Below are 19,942 nucleotides of genomic sequence, written 5' to 3'. Positions count from 1 at the left end.
ATCCTTAAGAAGGAAGGCTGAATCCAGGCAGCTTTAGAAGGACTTCCTTTCGAGCAGCGCGGCGTGCAACTCCAGCAACCCCTGTGCATCCGTGGATTACATTCCATTGCAGGGTATTACAGTCAAGCCCACAAACAGAACCATTTGACTCGTCTGGCCACATTGTCGCGAGGCAGGATTGTCGAGATGACGTCGTAGCTTTTGAACGGTATAGTTATCAATATAAGAAAAACAGAATTACAGTGCAGGGCTCATTCAATTTCACCCACTAACATCGCCCACAAACGCCATGCTCAAGGAATTAACATAGCAACATATTTCGATCGCAAGAAACTTTATTATCAACATATATAACAATACTAATTTCACACAAATACACCGAAAAAAATGTAAAAAGATACGAAAGAAAAGTGGAAGCACACCCCGCAAGCCGCGCCACAGTTTCGCTGCACTATCGCCGCGGGATAGCGACACGGCGACTAGCTCGCAGCGGTTGCTGGGCACGTCCTCGCAAAACCCTGCAGAGTGAAGCCGCCAGTGCGCCCCGAAACGTCTACTGTGGCCATTGTGCCAGCGACCCGAGTGCACTTCGAAGTCGCCGGTCACGTGGTCAGGAGGGAACGCACGGTCAGCTACTCAGATTGGGTAAGCACAGCTGAGGGGACGGCAACGCCGCCTGCAGAGCTCGGGGCTGTTGCGCCGCTGCAGTTGTGACGAGGTGCATCCGAGCAGACGGCAGCCACACGCGCGGTGAAGCAGGAGACGAAGGCGACTCCTGTCGGGATTGCCGTACTGCCGTCTGCTCTGTCCGCGGAGAACCTGATGGAAGAAGGGAAAAGATGCGAATTGTTAGCGACTCAACCAGGGGTAGAGTCAATGTCCCCTTTCTCAATTGGAAAACAAAAAAAAACTTTTTTACAGCAAGTGAACGCACTGTATCGCCAAAAACAACTTTTCGATGGTTTGAGCTTTTGTGAAGCTGCTAATGATGTGTTCTGCACAGTTAATCGAATATACTTCAAAATAGCTATCATCCGTTCAATGTCTTCGGAACGAGTACAGGGCAGATTTATCTTTTACACATCTAGGAAAGACGGTTTGTCTATGTGAAGGAGCTCTGCCAAAGGAATAGTTATGTGCTGAACAAGCTTTAGAGAGCGTAAGTGTAGAACAAGAGACGGGGCTTGCTATGCGCAACAGCAGCATACGCTAACATGGATGAGTACGTATACTATTCGAGTTACTTCGAACACTCTCTCACCGAACCGTACACGGTGAAATAAAACCCTTTGTCTAATGCTTTCTGTGATATGGATAACGAATTTGCAGTGGAAGAGGAAAAAAGTTGTAGAGCTTTCAGGACATGAAAACTCAGTTGTACGAAAGCACTCAACGTGGAGGAAGGCTCATGAATGAGAAAAAACTCATCCACGCGAATTTTCGCATTTCTTTCAGAATTTAAAAAAGTGGAAGCGAAATAAAAATTTGGCTTTGTGATATCTCGTTTTCACTGTTAAAGTTCAACTGTAGTATGACGCTTTAAAGGAAGCACTTCACCGTTTTTCAGAAACCAAGGTCCTCAGTTGATGAAAAATTCGTCCGGGTCCGCATAGATAGATAGATAGATAAACTTTATTAAAATAATAATAAAAAACAGCTAATGGTCGGGGCCCTTAGTCCAGGGCTGCGCTGGCTTTTGCCATCTTCTCAGCTCTCTTTATCAGCTTGAGCTGGTCGTCGAGGGCCGAGCTGGACAGCAGTGCCTCCCATTGCTCCCTCGTGGTGTTCGTGTCTGGGTGTTCTATGTTGTGTAGTGCGCACTCCCACGTAATGTGGTATAGGGTTGGTGTGGCCCCACACCATGGGCATTCGTCCCTGTAGGCTGTGGGGTGTATCCTATGTAATATGTGTAAGTTCGTGTAAGTGCCTGTCTGGAGCCTACGCCAGGCAGCGGCATCCTCTGTGTTTAGATTTCGATGGGGTGGTGGATATAGCAGACGACGCCCTCTGTGGTAGTTGACGATTGCTGAATACTGGAGGTCGACAGGGTCCAGGTCTTCTGCAGCCGGCGTGTTGAGTGCTCGGTTATGTACAAATCCTCGAGCTGCTCTGTCGGCCTGCAGGTTGCCCGTGATGCCTGTGTGGCCCGGTATCCAGATGATGGTTTGGATGGTGAAGTCCTCAGGGTCCTCCTTGAGTATTCCGGCTAGGACTTGTGCAGCAGGTCTTCCAATTCTTCCCTGTAGGAAGTTGCGGCAGGCCTGCTGGGAATCCGTGAGGATCGTCAGTGGTTGGTTTGCGTGTAGGCCCTCGCGGATGGCTAACGCGATGGCCAGCTCCTCGGCTTCCGTAATCGTGCAGGGGCGGGTCGATGCAGCGGAGGTAACGTGGCCTCGGTAGTCGCATGCCACCGCAACTGCGCCCTTGTTGTTCGTGCCATACATGGCAGCGTCCGTAAAACGGGCCGTGGTATTGAATCTGAACACTTTCTCCATGTACTGGGCCCTTGCTCTCCTCCTGCCGGAGTGTAGGTTAGCGTCCATGTTGCGCGTTATCGGGGCAACGTGAAACCTGTCCTGAACGTGACGAGGTATGTAACAGGTTTCTTGGGTTCGTGTTGTTATTTCTGGGAACCCCAAGGTTTGTAGGACCTGCCGGCCCGTGCGAGTCCGCGCAAGTCTCTGTTGTTGCAAGACGTAATGGGCTTATGCCAGTTCGCTGAGGGTGTTGTGCAACCCTAGCGCCAATAATTTTTCAGTCGATGTATTCATCGGCAGGCGGAGAGCGGTCTTCAAAGCCATCCTTAAAAGTGTGTTGGCCTGCTTCGTTTTGGACTGTGTGAGGTGGTAGTAAGGCAGGCTGTATGTGATTCTGCTCACCACCAGGCTACTGACCAGTCGCAGGGTGTCGCTTTCCTTCATGCCTCTGTTCTTGGATGTTAAGCGGGAGATCATGCGTGATATCGCCTTGACACTGGTTTTGAGGAGTGTAAGGGTGTGTGTGGCCCGCTGGTTAGATTGCAGCCACATGCCCAGCACCCTCAGCAATGGCTTCTCTGGTATGAGGCCCCCGTTGAGGCGTACCTCGAGTCTTCTTGTTGGGTCTGTGGGGACTGTGTGGTTACCCCGGCCTCGCCAGACTCGTAGGAGCTCAGATTTCTCGGGGGAGCATTGTAGTCCCCGTTGGCTGACGTATTCCTGGATGCTATTTGCTGCAGTTTGTAGCCGTTCTTCTTTTTCAGCGAGGGACCCTGTTCTGGTCCAGAATGTTATATCATCTGCGTAGATTGCGTGCCGAAGACCTGCTACGTCCTGCAGTTTGTTTGCGAGACCGATCATGGCGACGTTGAACAGCGTGGGAGAGATGACAGCACCTTGTGGTGTGCCCTTGTTGGGAGGGTGGTACACTGGAGTCTGGATCTCTCCCATCTTCAGCTCCGCCGTGCGGTGGCTCAGGAAGCTCTGAACATACTTGTACGTACGCTCGCCGCAGTTGGTGTTGGCCAGCCCTTCTAGGGTTCCTTGGTGGCTGACGTTGTCGAAAGCCCCTTTGATGTCGATTGCTAGGAGGACGTGTTCGCCGCTGCGGGAAACGTTACTGAGGACTTCTTCCTTGATTTGGAGTAGCACATCTTGTGTGGACAGGCCTGCGCGGAAACCGAACACGGTGTCCGGCAGGTGTTTGTTATCTTCCAAGTGTTTCTGTAGTCTTGCGTTTATAACTTTTTCGTGCACCTTGCCGAGGCAGGACGTGAGCGATATGGGCCTAAGGTTTTCAAGTGCCAATTTCTTGCCCGGTTTGGGGATCATGATTATTCGTGCGTGTTTCCACATCGCCGGCACCGTACCTTGTTCCCAGTGTTGGTTGACAAAGGCCGTGAGCGCGGAGATAGACTTGTCGCTCAGGTTTCTGATCATCGAATTCGTGATCTGGTCCGTGCCCGCCGCTGTGTAAAGAGATCGACCTCATGCCCAACGCCTTTCATTGGCGGTCTTTCTCAGTTAACGAGGAAGTTAAAAGCTCGCCGCAGGAAGGCGAATTAATCGACATCTCCAAGCACATGAACACTGAACATCGGAAATCAGTTCTACTGAGGCGCGCAAAGGGAGGAAGGATCATGAAAGGGAAAATTGTCATCCACCCAAATCCATGTGTTTCGATTTGTCGACTCATTCGCCTTCGTGCTGCGTTCACTGAAGCTAGACTAGACGGGGTCCCCAACAAAACGGAATTTCTTCGTAATTAACAGGCGTAAATGGAAACCAATGAGGGCGTTACAAAACTCGTAATGCCAAGTTTGGCCTGCAGTCTTTAATTTCAATGTGCATTCACAGACGAAGGAGAAAATTATATTTATCTGCAATCCCTGGTCCGTATAATTTTGGTAAAGGGTATGGGTGCCAATAGGGCTGCACAACATCATCTGGCACGCAAAAGTTCCTAAAAAATTCGTTTTTGTTGTGCCACGTTGAAGTGGTGAATTTTCGTAGTTTTTTCACATCGCGTGACTGGCAGGCGAAGTGGGGAAAGCCCAAAAACGTTTGACCAACAGCGGACTGCTCTTGGTGAAAAGGTCGCAGAGTCTGAAATTGTTTTTTTTTCTTTCGTTCGGTCTAATGATTCATAATACGTCATATGAGTTGAAGGGTTTTCCTGACGTCACGTGAAAGACAAGCGAAGTGTTGGTGGTCCGAAAAAATTTTGACCAATCGTGGAGGGCTGATTGCAGAAATGGAATAGAATAACTATATTAGTTTTGCGTTAATGCGCCCACGGATGTTTGGGTAGGTCATGGTCAAATGTAGCGAAGCGAAGCAAATTGTAAAAAAATAACTTAGTGCTAGTCATTCCTTTCACAAAAAGATTCATCGGACTTGTAAGAAAGCTCACTGCCTCTAGACGAGCAATTCATTATTGCACCTTAACGCCTTAATAGTTTGCCATTTCAATTAAAAAACAACCGCATCAAAACTTCAGACCCTAAAAATAGCCTTGTTTAAAAAAAACGCAGGTGCGGGTAAGAGCAACTTTCGTGCAAAATATTGCATGTGAAATACAAGCAGGCCTGTTTGTATCAAGAAACATAGGCGTTTTCGACACCGAAACCGACAAAAATGCTTCTCGGTTGCGGAAATAACGCACACCTCAAAACACTGAGAACAAACTCGCCTTGCTCTTTGCGAAAATCTGAGGGATTAGGCATAACCAGGGCTACGTGAAATAACGCAGGCCGTGGTTCGCGATATGCGGCACGCGCCGTCTCCTTAAATGGTTCTTGCGGGCTCTAATGAGTGAGTGAGTGACGAAACTTTGTTGTGAGCGCCTGCAGAACGGTTAGCCTTCCCCTGTTAGGGAGGCGTTACCGTGACGCGGCCATGACGTCTTCGCGGCGTGTAGCGCCTCTACTTCGGCCGCGGCCGCACTATTCCCTTTGGTCGACCGCGCCTGCCCCTCCTTTGGGGTGGCAGCCTCCCTCCGGTTTCGCTCGGTCGTTGCCTTTCGAGGGCCGCCGAGATCTGCTGGACGGCCTGGGTTTGGACATCTTGGTCATAGCATCTCGTTGCGGCCTCGAGCCGCGGCGGGATCGTTGTTATTGTTGCAGCTTCATGCGGATTCTTAGCACAGTCCCAAAGGATGTGAGCTGCAGTGGCTCTTTCTTTTCGGCACACACAACACAGATCACTTTCATAAACACTTGGACACACGTGCCTCATCAGCACCGGGGTGAATAACAACCCCGTTTGAAGCTGTCGGTATAAAACCGCCTCCTTACGGGTCAAGCCCGGATGAAGTGGCGGCATAGTCCTTCGCTCTAGTCGGTACCATTTCACAATTTCATTGTAGGAAGTCATTTTGTCCTTGGTTTCCCACCACCACGACGGGTCGGCTGTAGTAGCAGCGGCACGGTTGGTTAGTCCTCGCGCCGCCGCGTTCGCCGTCTCGTTGTGGTTAGCGTTGCCGCGATCCGACACATCACTGCCCATGTGGGCCGGAAACCACTTTATCACCACACACCGACTTTCACTCGCGAGATCGACCACACGCAACACACGCGCGGCTTCACCACACGCCCTTGCTCTGGCGTAATTTTTAACTGCCGTCCTAGAATCACAGAGCACAGTCGTGCACTCGGGGTTGGCGATGGCCAAAGCAATGGCCCCCTCCTCGGCTTGATGCGCCCCTCGAGTCCGCACACTCGCCGCTGTTCTAGTTGCACCGGTCGATGCCCCGACGACTGCAGCGGCGAATGCCTTTCTGTCATGTGGATACCCTGCCGCGTCCACAAACACGGCACCCCTGTCTTTGGCATGGAGATCGATGAGCGCCTTGGCCCTCACCGCCCACCGCTCTTTGTGGAATTCAGGGTTCATATTCCTTGGCAACGGACATACCCGTAGCCGTCTACTAATTGCGTCCGGTACAGGCCCTCTGTATTTTCGGGTCCCATTTCCTTTGGTTCCAGCCTGGCCTTACTCAATTAGAATCAACCAAGCCAAGTTTAAACTTCGTTGCGGCTGGACATTAAACGGGACATACAGGGTCATTAGGTCTTGAAAACTTTCGTGACCTTCGTAAAGCAATTAAATCAACATCAGCTGTCACATCTACGAACGACCACAATAGTTTTCATCATTGTGGTAAAAGCCGAGGGAAATGTTTACGCTGCGCTTTGTGTTGTCGTCGGAAAGGATAGTGCGCTTCTGGGCTACCAGAGTTAAAGGAACACTTAATAATAATAATAATAATAATAATAATAATAATAATAATAATAATAATAATAATAATAATAATAATAATAATAATAATAATAATAATAATAATAATAATAATAATAATAATAATAATAATAATAATAATAATAATATTAAGCTGGGTAATCATGTTCTCGTGCTTCTACTTCATCTTGCCAACCAATAACCCGTCCGAACGTACAGTCCCTCTTAGGTCTGAGCGATACGAACACATTTCTGCGTATGTGAATGTGGGTTCATATTTTGCGGCTATCCCCCAAGCAACCTTTAAAAAGGAAGGCAGAGTCCTGGCAGCTTTAGAAGGACTTCCTTTCGAGCAGCGCGGCGTGCAATTCCAGCAACCTCTGTGCATCCGTGGATTACATTCCATTGCAGGGTATTACAGTCAAGCACACAAACAGAACCATTTGACTGGTCTGGCCACGTTGTCGCGAGGCAAGATTGTCGAGATGACGTTGTAGCTTTTGAATGGTATAGTTATCAATAAAAAAAACAAACAGAATTACAGTGCAGGGTTCATTCAATTTCGCCCACTACCATCGCCCACAAACGCCATGCTCAAGGAATTAACATAGCATCATATTTCGATCGCAAGAAACTTTATTATAAACATATATAACAATACTAATTTCACACAAATACACCGAAAAAAATGTAAAAAGATACGAAAGAAAAGTGCACGCACTCCACGAAAGCAGCGCCACAGTTTCGTTGCACTATCGCCGCGGGATAGTGACACGGCGACTAGCTCGCAGCGGTTGCTGGGCACGTCCTCGCAAAACCCTGCAGAGTAGAGCCGCCAGTGCGCCCCGAAACGTCTACTGTGGCCATCGTGCCAGCGACCCGAGTGCACTTCGAAGTCGCCGGTCACGTGGTCAGCAGAGAACGCACGGTCAGCCACTCAGCTTGGATAAGCACAGCTGAGGGGACGGTAACGCCGCCTGCAGAGCCTGGTGGTGTTGTAACGCTGCAGTTGTGACGAGGTGCATCCGAGCAGACGGCAGCCACACGCGCGGTGAAGTAGGAGACGACGGGCGACTCCTGTCGGGATTGTCATACTGCCGTCTGCTCTGTTCGTGGAGAACCTGATGGAAGAAGGGAAAAGATGCGAATTTTTTGTGACTCAACCAGGGGAAGAGTCAACGTTCTCTTTCCCAATCGGAAAATTCAAAAACTTTTTACAGCAGGTGAACGCACTGTATCACCGAAAACAACTTTTCGATGGTTTGAGCTTGTGTGAAGCTGCTAATGATGTGTTCTACGCAGTTAATCGAATATACTTCAAAATAGCTGTCATCCTTTCAAAGTCTTCAGAACGAGTAAAGGACAGATTTATCTTTGACACATCTAGGAAAGAAGGTTTGTCTATATGAAGGAGCTCTGCCAAAGGAATAGTTATGTGCTGAACAAGCTTTAGAGAGCGTAAGTGTAGAACAAGACACGGGGCTTGCTATCCACAACAGCAGCATACGCAAACATGTATGAGTGCGTATACTATTCGAGTTATTTCGAACACTCTGTCACCTAACCGTACACGGTGAAATAAAAGGCTATATCTAATTCTTTATCTGATATGTATAACGCATTTGCAGTGGAAGAGGAAAGGAGTTGTAGAGATTTGAGGACATGGGAACTGAGTGTTACGGATGCAGTAAACGTGGAGGAAGGCTCATGAATGAGAAAAAAGTCATCCACGCGAATTTTCGCATTTCTGTCGGAATTTTTAAAAAGTGGAAGCGAAATAAAAATTCAGCTTTGTGAAACTCATTTTCACATTGTTTTAAGTTCAACTGTAGTATGATGCTTTAAAGGAAACCCTTCACCGTTTTTCAGAAACCAAGGTCCTCAGTTGATGAAAAGTTCGTCCGGGTCCGGAGAGATCAACCTCATGACCAACGCCTTTCATTGGCGGTCTTTCAGAGTTAACGAGGAAGTTAACACGTCGAAGCAGGAAGGCGAATTAATCGACATCTCTCAGCACATGGACACTGAGCATCAGACATCAGTTCTACTGAGGCGCGCAAAGGGAGGAAGGATCATGAAAGGGAAATTGTCATCCATCCAAATCCATGTGTTTCGATTTGTCGACTCATTCGCCTTCGTGCTGCTTTCACTGAAGCTAGACTCCTGGTTATCTCAGCTGGTGGAAAGACCACCCCGCAAAGGCGTTTGTACCAGTTTCGATCAGCGTACCTGGACGAATGTTCCTTGAATTCCGAAGCTTTTTTTAATAGGCAGCTAATCTGGACACGTGGCAGCTATCGTAGGAAGTGTCTGCTGGCGGAAGCTTGCGCGTTTTCTGTAGAACGAACAGGTTTTTCACGAATACAGGGTACAGGGCAAATATGGTGAAAAGCAGGTGAAAGAGACGTGCTAGAAAACAAGCCACACGAGACAAATGCAGTGATTAGGCTGTGGAAAGCTGAAATTTCGTTCCCACAGGCGTTAAAGATCCAGCATTGGAAGCCTATGGAGATAACGAAACGTTTGGCTTGATTTTCGAGCCAAAAACAGCCACTGTAATAAAACTAGGGCAGCTGTCGATATAGTCGGTAAATTGTATGTAATCACAACATCTTTTTATTGATGCCTGTCTCAACTCTCCGTAAACAGCGTAGGGCTGTTCTTGAAAGCGATTTTGGAGACACTGTTGTGCAAATCCCCATGGCACCTTGATAATCCGAAGCTTATCGTTGTAGCACCGTCGGAAGCAGAGACAGAGTGGTTCAATCGCACGCTCCTATCTCTGCATGTGAAGCGGGTAGCACTTCGCTTCCACGGTATTTATTCTTTTCAGCTTGACACGGCTTAGTTCTACAGACTCGCACCAGAGGACGGAAACAAAAACTCAAACCTTATTATCGATTACTTTTTTTACAGTGTTGCTGTTGAGATATTGTTATAAACTATTGCTTTGAAAGAGACGTAGCAATCTGTTGCACATGTAATAAGTATTCGTGTTTTTAGTAAGAGCGTACTCCTTCCGCAACATACCCAAGTACATACGAGCGCCTCTGTGCAAGGTGTATAAAAAAATAAACCCAAAGAAAGGCTACTTTGCCACTTCAATTCCGCAATGAACGTAAAACGCCCCGTCAATGAAAGCAAGCAACATACAGCGCTCGAACACTGTTTATTCAGGCGTCTATAATTTCGGCAGAGAAGGTAAATAGAATACAGGAGCCCCTTAAAATAAAGCTATTCCGATCCGTTTTTATTCCTATCTCTTGACGTCATATTTACGTAACCATCGACGGAAGCATCGTTCGGTGACCCGCGGCGTGTTTTACAGAGGCTAATAGAAAGCACTCCTCGCTATAGGAGGAGACTTTGCTTTGCTTCTAAAGAGAATAGCATTGCCTACCTTCACTCGTTTGTCTAATTGGCGGACCAGAGGCGAGGAGTACGTAGAAGTGGCGAGCGTTTCATTGGGGCCGAGCTACCGCAGTGAAAGTATATAACCGGACGATGATGGCAGTGCCGGCGTCGGCGATTGGCCCGCTTCCCTTTCCTTAGCTTTCGCTTTGTGGTAGAAGAAAGCGGGGACATGCTGCGGAAGGGTAAAAATGGCCGCTTAAACGAACCCTCGGGGTAACAAAGGTGGTGGAGCGATGTCGCGTACCCATGAACAAAAGTATGCGGGTTACGGGGCCGCAAACAAAACGGAATTTCTTCGTAATTAACATGCGTAAACGGAAACCAATGAGGGCGTTAGGAAACTCGTAATGCCAAGTTTGGACTGCAGTTTTTAATTTAAATGTGCATTCACAGACACAGGAGAAAATGAGTTTTAACGGCAATCCCTTTTCCGTATTATTTTAGTCACGGGTGTGGGTGCCGAAAGGGCTCGACAGCATTATGTGCCGCGCAAAAGTTCCGAAAAAAATTCAATTTGGTTACGTCACTTCGAAGTGGTGAGTTTTCGTATTTTTTCTACATCTCGTGACTGGCTGGCGAAGTGGGGACAGCCCAAAAACGTTTGAGCAACAGCGGAGAAAAGTCGGAGAATCTGAAATATTTTTTTGTTCAGTCTAATAATTGATTATACGTCACATGAGTTGAAGGGTTTTCCTGACGTCACGTGAAAGACAAGCGAAGTGTTGGTGGTCCGAAAAAATTTTGACCAATCGTGGAGGGCTGATTGAAGAAATGGAATAGAATAAATTTAATAGTTTTGCGCTAATGCGCCCACGAATGTTTTGGCAGGTCATGGTCAAATGAAGCGAAGCGAAGCAAATTGTAAAAAAAAATTAGTGCTAGTCATTCCTTTCAGATAAGGATTCATCGGACTTGTAAGAAAGGTCACTGCCTCTAGACGAGCAATGCATTATTGGACCTTAAGCCTTAATAGTTTGCCATTTCAATTAAAAAACAACCACATCAAAACTTCAGACGGTAAAAATAGCCCAGTTTAAAAAAGCGCAGGTGCGGGTAAGAGCAACCTTCGTGCAAAATATTGCACATGAAATACAAGCAGGCCTGTTTGTACGAAGAAAAATAGGCGTTTTCGACACCGAAAGCGACAAAAACGCCTCTCAGTCGCAGAAATGAAGGAGATTTCAAATCACTGAGAACTGTTAAGAATGGCCACCTGCAGTGCCGGATTGCCGCCCGATTATGACTATGAGGGCAAGATACCGGGAACTTCGCCGCCAACGCTAGTCACGCTGTCACGCTAGTCACGCTGTGGCTAAACCACAGCGTGACTAGCGTTGACGGCGAAGTTCCCGGTATCTTGCCCTCAGTCACGCTAGTCACGATGTGGTTGAGCCACAGCGTGACTAAATCGACTTTGTGACGGAATGAGCTCGGCGGGCCAACTATTGTTCCCTCACTCCCCAACGCGCTACCCGGAACGGCTCCGAGTGCTACGGCGCCCCTCTGACGTCGGCTCCGGACATTGGAATGTGTGTGCCTTTGTGTGCGTAAACCGTCCTGCGGGAGGCGGCTAGGCTGCGTTGACGAAACGAACGTTCGCCGCCTTGAATCGCCGGAAGACCGAGTGTTTAAAAACTGCTGTTGTGCGGATGCTCGACCCACTTCTCTTGAGCAGTCATGTTGGACTGACACTCTCTCTAAAGCAGTCATGTTAGACTGATGTACTTTCTCAAACAGTCATGTTAGACTGATATAAATATTGTAAATAAACCCATATTCCTCGTTCTCGATGAGAAGCAGTCCTTCCCTTCATCAACGTCCTCAGCGTGGATAAGTTGGACGACGGCATGGGCCAGCTACCTTCTAATTCATGCCCGACCCCAATCTTGACAACGGATCACGAACGACGGGATTGAGCCCCCAATCCTGACAGAACCAACTCGCTTTGCTCTTTGCGAAAATCTGAGGCATTAGGCATCACCAGACCTACGTGAAATAACGCAGGCCGTGGTTTGGGATTTGCGGCACGCGCCGTCTCCTTAAATGGCACTTGCGATCTCTAATAAAAAAAACGCAGGCAATTACGAGCCTATCTTTGCCAAGACTACAATCATAGCCTGTTGCTACTCATTTAGAATCAACCTACCCAAGTGTGAACTTCGTTGAGGCTGGACATTAAACTGGACATACAGTGTCACTTGGTCTTGAATACCTAACTTTCGAACTGACCTCGACACTTTTGGTGGTACGGAGTGCAAGTCAAGGCTCAGTTTTCCATCGGCATCCAGATGTATATATCTGCACGAGAAATTGGCTACTCAGCTGAGCTTCTGTAGTTTTCTCAAGACTAATGAACGGGAAAATCAGTTGCGCAATATTTAGTATGCCTGCTATGAGTACCAAATAACTCTTTTTCGCGTTCTCCTGGGGGGTGCGTTTTCTTCCACTTTGTACAGTAGTCAATGCGGCCACAGGATACGATGCGCATGTGGCTGTTGACAGAGCGAAGGCGATGTTAGCCAAGGCACATCGCCTAGGCTGAGAGACCCTTATGGGTTTCCGTTATCGCTTCGTTCTACAGTCGGCTGGGTAACAACTTTGCCTTTATTTCGCTCCTTTGAGGACACAGTGACGATTACTCGTAGCTTCCACCAGGCGATACCTTTTCTGTAAGACCACATTTGACCTCCATATGGTCTAGCGACTGGTCTCACGGAAGACTAGAGATTGCGAGGTAAAAGCGGCTACAGCAACTTCTGGCTTCCGCGTATTATATCCACGGAGGATCGACAACGGGCAGCAACACATTTTCTCTATCTATTCATCGTTAAGTTGGCGCGCTTGTTTGTTTTGTTTTCTAAATATTTACATACCAGTTGTATGTTTATGGTATTTCTAAAATAAAAATGAATTAGGGGTGTTAGCTGCCAAAACAACGATGACATCATGATCTGATCTGACCCCGCAGTGCAGTACTCCAGAAATTTCGACCACCTGGGTGTCTTTAACGTGCACCTAAATCTAAGTACACGGGTGTTTTCGCATTTGACCCCTGTTGAAAGCAGCCGCCGTGGCGGCCGTGATTCGGATCCCGCAACCTCATGCTCAACAGCTTAACATCGCTAGCACTAAGCAATCACCGCGGGTGTATCGTACTATTAATCACCCTGCACGCTTTTGTCTATAACACGTACTGTCGTACGAACTTTATCGCATCTATTACTCCTGTGGTATTTGTAGGTGGTGCATGGTAGATGTATATGGTTCAGGTGTCAATAGAGAAGCCAAACAGTAAACAAGACCGCTGCCTCTAGCTTTCCTCTTTGTCTACGAATTCACGTAAGGTTACCAAAGGTACTGTCTGCTTTATGAATCAACACATGCAAATTTTAGAAATATATCGTTCGTATATTACTCAGCTACAAAGTTGTAGACTTGGAGCAGCTCTTTACCTCGTGCCTTCTTTTTCTAAGATTTCAAGTTATATGTGACTGAAAGAAAACACGGATTATGCGAACTAAAAATTTGCTCTTCACAGCCCCTATTCTTTTACATACTCTCTATATCTCATAACTGCTTTCACTGTAAAGCGAAATAGCCAAGAACTGGGTACTAATGAACAGTCTACATGCCCTTCTACAAGTACGGACCTTGGTATTGGACGAAAGCGCTAGAATCCCTTCGCTGAACGATAATTTGACACTGAAACATTACGCTACATGATTACCTCAAACCGGCCTAGGCAGTAGTTCATCGTGACACATTGGCTTACACGAGCATATATGTGACCTAAAATCACAGTGTCTCCTACGAGATAAGATGGCGTAAATGGAATAGTAATAAAAGAGGCCGCACATTGACTGCAGCGCTTTAGTTGGACTGGTGTTCGGCTTACCTCGCGTGCAGCCTCCAAATGCGGCTGCTTGGTGCAGCCACGCCGTACGTGTCGCCGTTGCTCTCAGCCTTGATGGCGTTCAGCATCGTCAACGCGCACGGCAGCGGGTCACGTGGGTGGATGCGTAGCCTGCAGCCCGAGACGTCGAGGCTGCACCCGGCAGAAGTCACGTGGTCGCACTCGACGAACCGGCCACTCGTGGTCGCGGCCGCTTCCGATCCACGCGTACTCGGATCTCGCGCGCTGCATTGACAATGCATGGCGACAATGAACGCTGCTGTTGCAATGCACATTCGTCAAGCAAGGCTCCGACGAACACTGCAGCTCGTCTCACGAAACGTGTCCTGCTTCATTCGAAGCAAGCAGCGCCTTCAGAATCGAAACACTAACGACGTCATCGCGCATCCGGGAAGCAGGAAAATATATTCTGGCTGCTCAGTTGGGCTTTTTTACCATGCATATATCCCACGAAATGACGATTGGCACGGAATATACATAGTAATGTTGGTTCTGTAAATCCAACTAATTCAACATAATTTATCCTAACTCATCCTCCCCACGCTGAAAAAGGCTTTATAGATTGCCAAAAAATTATTCTGTGTGTTCGAACAATTGCTATTTTCCGTTATATTTCAAACTTAATGATTAGCCCCGACCGAAAAGACCTCTAGCAGCGGTATTCTAGGTTACAAGTTCTCTCTTCGATTTTGTTCATTCAGACACGACTTCTATCCAACCAATAAAAAAAACGTAAAAAAATAAGAAAGTGTCCTAATAAAACACTTCCTGGTGTACTGTTATTATACGTCATGTGCCACTCGATTTACTGTCAGTTTTTTGTGCCAGAATTTCAAGCACTTTTGCTGTGTGATCAAGTTTGGCATTTTTTTTTCATAAAGGCGCAAGAACCTGAACTTCATCCTTTGATACCACGCTTTTGTCTATGTGACACAATGTGGTATCGGAAAGGTGCCCTTTTGGACAAGAAAGTGTCTGAATGCACGCTTTTCAATTGTTAATTTGCTATTTGATTCTTATGCAATTTGTATGGTAGCAGAGAGCGGCATCGTATATACAGAGGAGCGCCAACTTATCACGTACCGAAAGATGTTCTTATTGTTGTCGTTGCTATTATTATTATTATTATTATTATTATTACGGGTTTAAAAACAGTCAGACGTGCATTTACAGAATATTTACAATAATTATATCATCTGACAAGATGGTAGCCAGGGCGCGAAGCCCAGAACATCGTCTTCTTCCGAAGATGATTAAAACATCTTCTTCGTCAGCTTGTCACATTATTATTATTACTATTATTGTTATTATTGTTGTTGTTGTTATTATTATTATTATTATTTTTATCGTATGCAGCTATGCTAAGTTCTTAGCCCATCTTTTTTGTACCATTGTTCGCACACGAAGACATATCAATACAATAACACTGAATCATAGACTGTAAGCCTTCGTGAAACAATGCTATCCAACGAAATGACGTGGTCTAGCTGTGAGGAGAGTTGAAATCACTTGGGGAACCAAAAGTACCAAGATAGATAATAAACGAATAGATAAATAAAAATGATAGGAGGTATATTCACGCGTAGAAGATACAAACCTCCCAATTTCCGGACGGGTTCTCCTTGGCGCAAGTGGTGTTCGTCTCTCCTTCTCTAGACTTTTTGTAAAAGAATAGCAATAACTGCGCTTTCGGCGGGCTTTATCTCTTTTCTGCCAGACTAGTGCCGATGCGAGACGTCGCCGAATTCGCACAAGTCAAGGCGCTCAATCGTAACTCCTTGCTTGGCCTTGGGACGTGAAAATTAAGCGATGAAATTTTTTGTATTTACGGCATATAGCGGAATACAACCGACTGCCTGAGCCGAGATGTTCATATGAACCGTAAACGTGTAACTCAAAGGGTTACGCGCTGTCTTTCTTGTGTTTGCGAGGGAAAAGAACCCGTCCATGGGATTTTCACAAAACTACAGAAATAAAATATATTCCTCTGTCCACTGAGTATGTTCGCAGTGGTCGTGACATATGATATAGAAAACACCGAATTGACCGTTACCTCGTTATCAGTAGGTGCACGGTGAACCTCGAGGCTTCCACTGTCTGGTGCCAGGCTCCTTGCGCGCTCTGTGGAACTTGCATGGTGGTACACAGAAGCACGGTGTCCTTGACGCCCATACCAACGAGCGGGTACCACTCGGCCCTCGGGAACAGCCTCCTGGGATGTCCTGCGTGGCTGCCGCAAGTGTGTTCGTCGACCGTGTACCACGGCTTGAGGTCCCGATTATGAGGGAGGACGTCCTCGGTGGCCAAGTTACTGAACGCGTAGGACACGTCATCGTTGGCCCCACCTGGAAGTGCGGCGAGTGAAATCGAGGAAGGCGTCTTGCGGGATGGCGTCTCTTCCGACATGGTTGACAGGCAGCCTTTTAGGAGACGGCGAACTTCGATGCCCCTAGGTACACCGATCTCCATGACACGTAGCAGAACGATGTCGTTCCTTTCTGCGATGGTTCTGAGTGCGTCCGTCACGATTAGCTGCGTGTTCGAAAGAACGAGACAGACTCTCCTTTGTCGCGTGGGCCTCGCGTGCCAGCGCGCGAGGGCGTGGCCTCCGTGTCGCTCTTCTTTTTCCTCTCTTCCATTGCTAAAACTTGTTAAGCGAGTCATGGCGCTTTGCTAATAGGCTCTATTCCGGCCCACTCGCGAGCTCTAGCGGTGAGTGAAATTAGCTTAAATAAGACTGCGTAAAACCCGCAGCCAGTAAATAAGTTTAAAAAATGGGGTGGGGGCGCCACAATGGCGCGCATGTTGACTATTCGGATTTCCGTATTGAAAGACATGTAAAACGCTGAAATACTTTTATGAGAAAACCGTTGTACAGATTTGGGCAAAATTTGTTGCAATTAATATATAATGTTACAGGCTATCTGGTTCGGGAAGCACAATATCAAATTATGGCTGTGCGTATTTTTAAATATGATTCATAAGAATGGGTAAGTCCGAAAAATATACATGTGCAAAGTTTACACATCTATAATTCACCAGCAAAAACACACCACAAATTTCTCTCAAGTAAATCTCTTAGAGAAGATAAAGCGGCAAAACGGCATATGTGAAATCATAGTCTACGTAAAATTGCTACAATTAATGTTTACAATTGTCTTGCGAAAGTCATAATAAAGAATAGTGGTGTGTTTCAGAAAGATGTGTCATAGATCACGTTTATGTGCTCTAGGCGTATTATTAGATGTAGTTTAGGGATTATAAGATTGTTTTTCATTGCTTAAAACGGAGTTGTAGACATGTCCCTCGGCTTTCTTGTATTTTGGAAATATCGAACATTATTATAAGTACACTGGCGGAGACAAAAATGTATTTGCTGCACTCTATATTGCCTTTTTCTTTGAAATGCAACAACCCGCATCGAAATTACTGTTGTGGTTGCGAAGTAAAAAAAAATATCTGCTAGTTTCGCACGAGCAGAAGCATCGATTGCGATAGCAATATATTAGACTGCTATACGAAGGGAGGATAGTACTTTTATCGGCCGTAGACTTCTAAACATTCGCGTTTTGACTAAATTCACAAGCATGGTTTTATGCGCGTACAGGGAAACTTGAACACATCTGACTCGATGACCGCGGACACTCGCTGTTAAAATGTTGGCGTCAAACAGTCAACAGTGTGGGCAGTCAAGCAATGCAAGCTGTCAACGTGAATGCCTGCCTGTCTATCTACAGAGAGAGAGAGAGAGAGAGAGAGAGAGAGGCAAAGGAAAGACAGGGAGGTTAACCAGAGATTATCTCCGGTTGGCTACCCTGTACTGGGGGAGGGGAAAGGGGAAGCGATAGGTGAGAGGGAGAAGGATTAAAAAAAAACGAAACTACACACACGCGCACGTACACACAAACTGTTTCGGTGGGCACTGTCACGCAGCCCGCAAAGGCGTTCCTACTGTGATGCAGTGCATACTGTGATGCACTGATGATGTGCACTGTGATGCAGTGCATACTGTGATGCACTGATGATGTGCATACTGTGATGCAGTCTATCTACAGACTCCGCGATGCGTCTGCAGCCTGCACCTTCCAAGGCGTATCACCTCTTTCTAGTGAGTTGTATTGTTGTATCGTTCTTGTATTGTTTACTGTGATTGTTTATTGTTTACTGTATTGTTTACTGTGATGCACTGATGATGTGCACTGTGATGCAGTGCATACTCTGATGCACTGATGATGTGCATACTGTGATGCAGTCTATCTACAGACTCCGCGATGCGTCTGCAGCCTGCACCTTCCAAGGCGTATCACCTCTTTCTAGTGAGTTGTATTGTTGTATCGTTCTTGTATTGTTTACTTGTATCATTCGCCGTACAGAAGGCAAGAAGTGCCCACGCGGGCACTACGCACACATCGTTGTGCAGGAGAGCTCACCGTCTGGGTCCTCCTCCTCCTCCTCCTCCTCCTCCTCCTCATCATCATCATCTTTAACCAAAACATTTATTGGGTTTCTATTCACAGGGTCTTTTTTGACGCTCTTTACTAGGTTTAGCAGGGGTGGGACCCTTTGTCCAGGGCTCCAGCGGTTTCAGCTTCCCTGCCTGCTCACTGCACGAGACCAATTTGGTCCTAGCAGCGGTCGGCGGCCAACAGTGTTTGCCATTGTTCGCCACTTGGATTAATGATTTTCGGGACTGTTGTCATATGTTGGCATTCTCATGTGATGTGATATATGGTGTTCATATATCATCTGGCGGGATAGACGTTTTACTTGGTATATTTATGTTGGGCAAGGTTCCTGTCTGGAGCTGTCTCGAATCATTGACCTCCGCCCTCATGATTGATATATCTGAGGGAGGATATCGTATCCTGGTGCCAGTAAATCCGAGTAGTCACTGGGAACAGACGGTGGACTTCCCAGTTCGGATTCTTCGGGTACACGGATTGTATACCGTTCAACCACCCTTTCCGTCTTTCGCACCCACAGGAGCTTGTGTTGGATCGGCTGTGGCTTTGTTGTGGGAAATGTTACGCCACCTCTCATCTCGAGGAGTACATTGAGTGCGCGTTGGCCTATTCTGCTGTTCAGGAAATGTCGGCAGGCGTCTTATAAATCAATTGGAATGGTTAGTGATTTGCCGGTTCTGAAGCCCTCCGCCGCACCTAGAGTGATGGCTCCTCAGCTTCAGTCACGCTTCTTCAGCTTATTGAGCCGCTTGTAATTTCGGAAAGGCTTGCGTTGATGACCATGGCCATTCTGCATCCTCGTTCGGGATTTTGTGCGGTTGCGTCCTCGTACACTACGTCGTTTTTGGTGGGGAACGTGCATTTGATGTCAGTACGTTGGATGACTTCTGCTGATGTCGCGCCCGTCGGGTTCCCTTTCTTAAAAATACGTTTTCGAAACTTTCACAGAGCTTGTAATAGAACTTACAAAACATATTTCACGTTAATAATTTTCTCACGGCATATGCACTCTGTGGAACAATCAACAAATGAAAGAAGGTTCCCCACGATTTGAGCACGTGAGTTTTTGCCATCCACCGTGACGTGCAAGTGATGTTAGCCAATAAAACTAGACGCGTCCCTCCAGTTAAATGCTATGTCTCCATACGACTAGCTCATTTATAAGACGGGGTCGTCAGAGCTCACGAAGAGTACAAGCTTGGCCAAACTCCAGGCCTTCCTTCATAGCGCCCCTGCTCTTGGATGTCTCATTGAGCCGTATTCTAGAGCTTTGTAGGTACCCTACCCCATATGGAATCACCAGATAATCAAACCAAGAAAACATAGGCGAAATATTTGTTGTTTTACTTGGAGTGTAGAACTGATGAGCTAAGGGAAAATCAAAGTCGACGAAAAAACACGTAGTACGGTTGGAGTGTGTAGTGCGAATATTCAAG

General features: G+C 46.9%; 1 protein-coding gene across 1 annotated transcript in view; it reads right to left on the bottom strand.

Annotated features, from left to right (window-relative positions):
• Positions 1-398: 398 nt before the first annotated feature.
• The window catches only part of LOC139054204 (uncharacterized), a 49,488-nt gene continuing 29,944 nt past the window's right edge, over positions 399-19,942 (bottom strand). Inside the window, exons 3-4 of the mRNA XM_070530879.1 lie at positions 14,026-14,268; positions 399-819 (exon numbers count right to left, since the gene is read on the bottom strand). Of these exons, the coding sequence (XP_070386980.1) occupies positions 633-819; positions 14,026-14,268 (430 nt within the window). The 3' untranslated portion in view covers positions 399-632. The remainder of the gene's footprint in view (positions 820-14,025; positions 14,269-19,942) is intronic.

This window comes from Dermacentor albipictus, chromosome 1, assembly GCF_038994185.2.
Source record: "Dermacentor albipictus isolate Rhodes 1998 colony chromosome 1, USDA_Dalb.pri_finalv2, whole genome shotgun sequence".
NCBI classification, from domain to species: Eukaryota; Metazoa; Arthropoda; class Arachnida; order Ixodida; family Ixodidae; genus Dermacentor; species Dermacentor albipictus.
The sequence above is the reverse complement of the archived record's forward strand: the minus strand, read 5'-3'. Positions and strand labels throughout refer to the sequence as shown.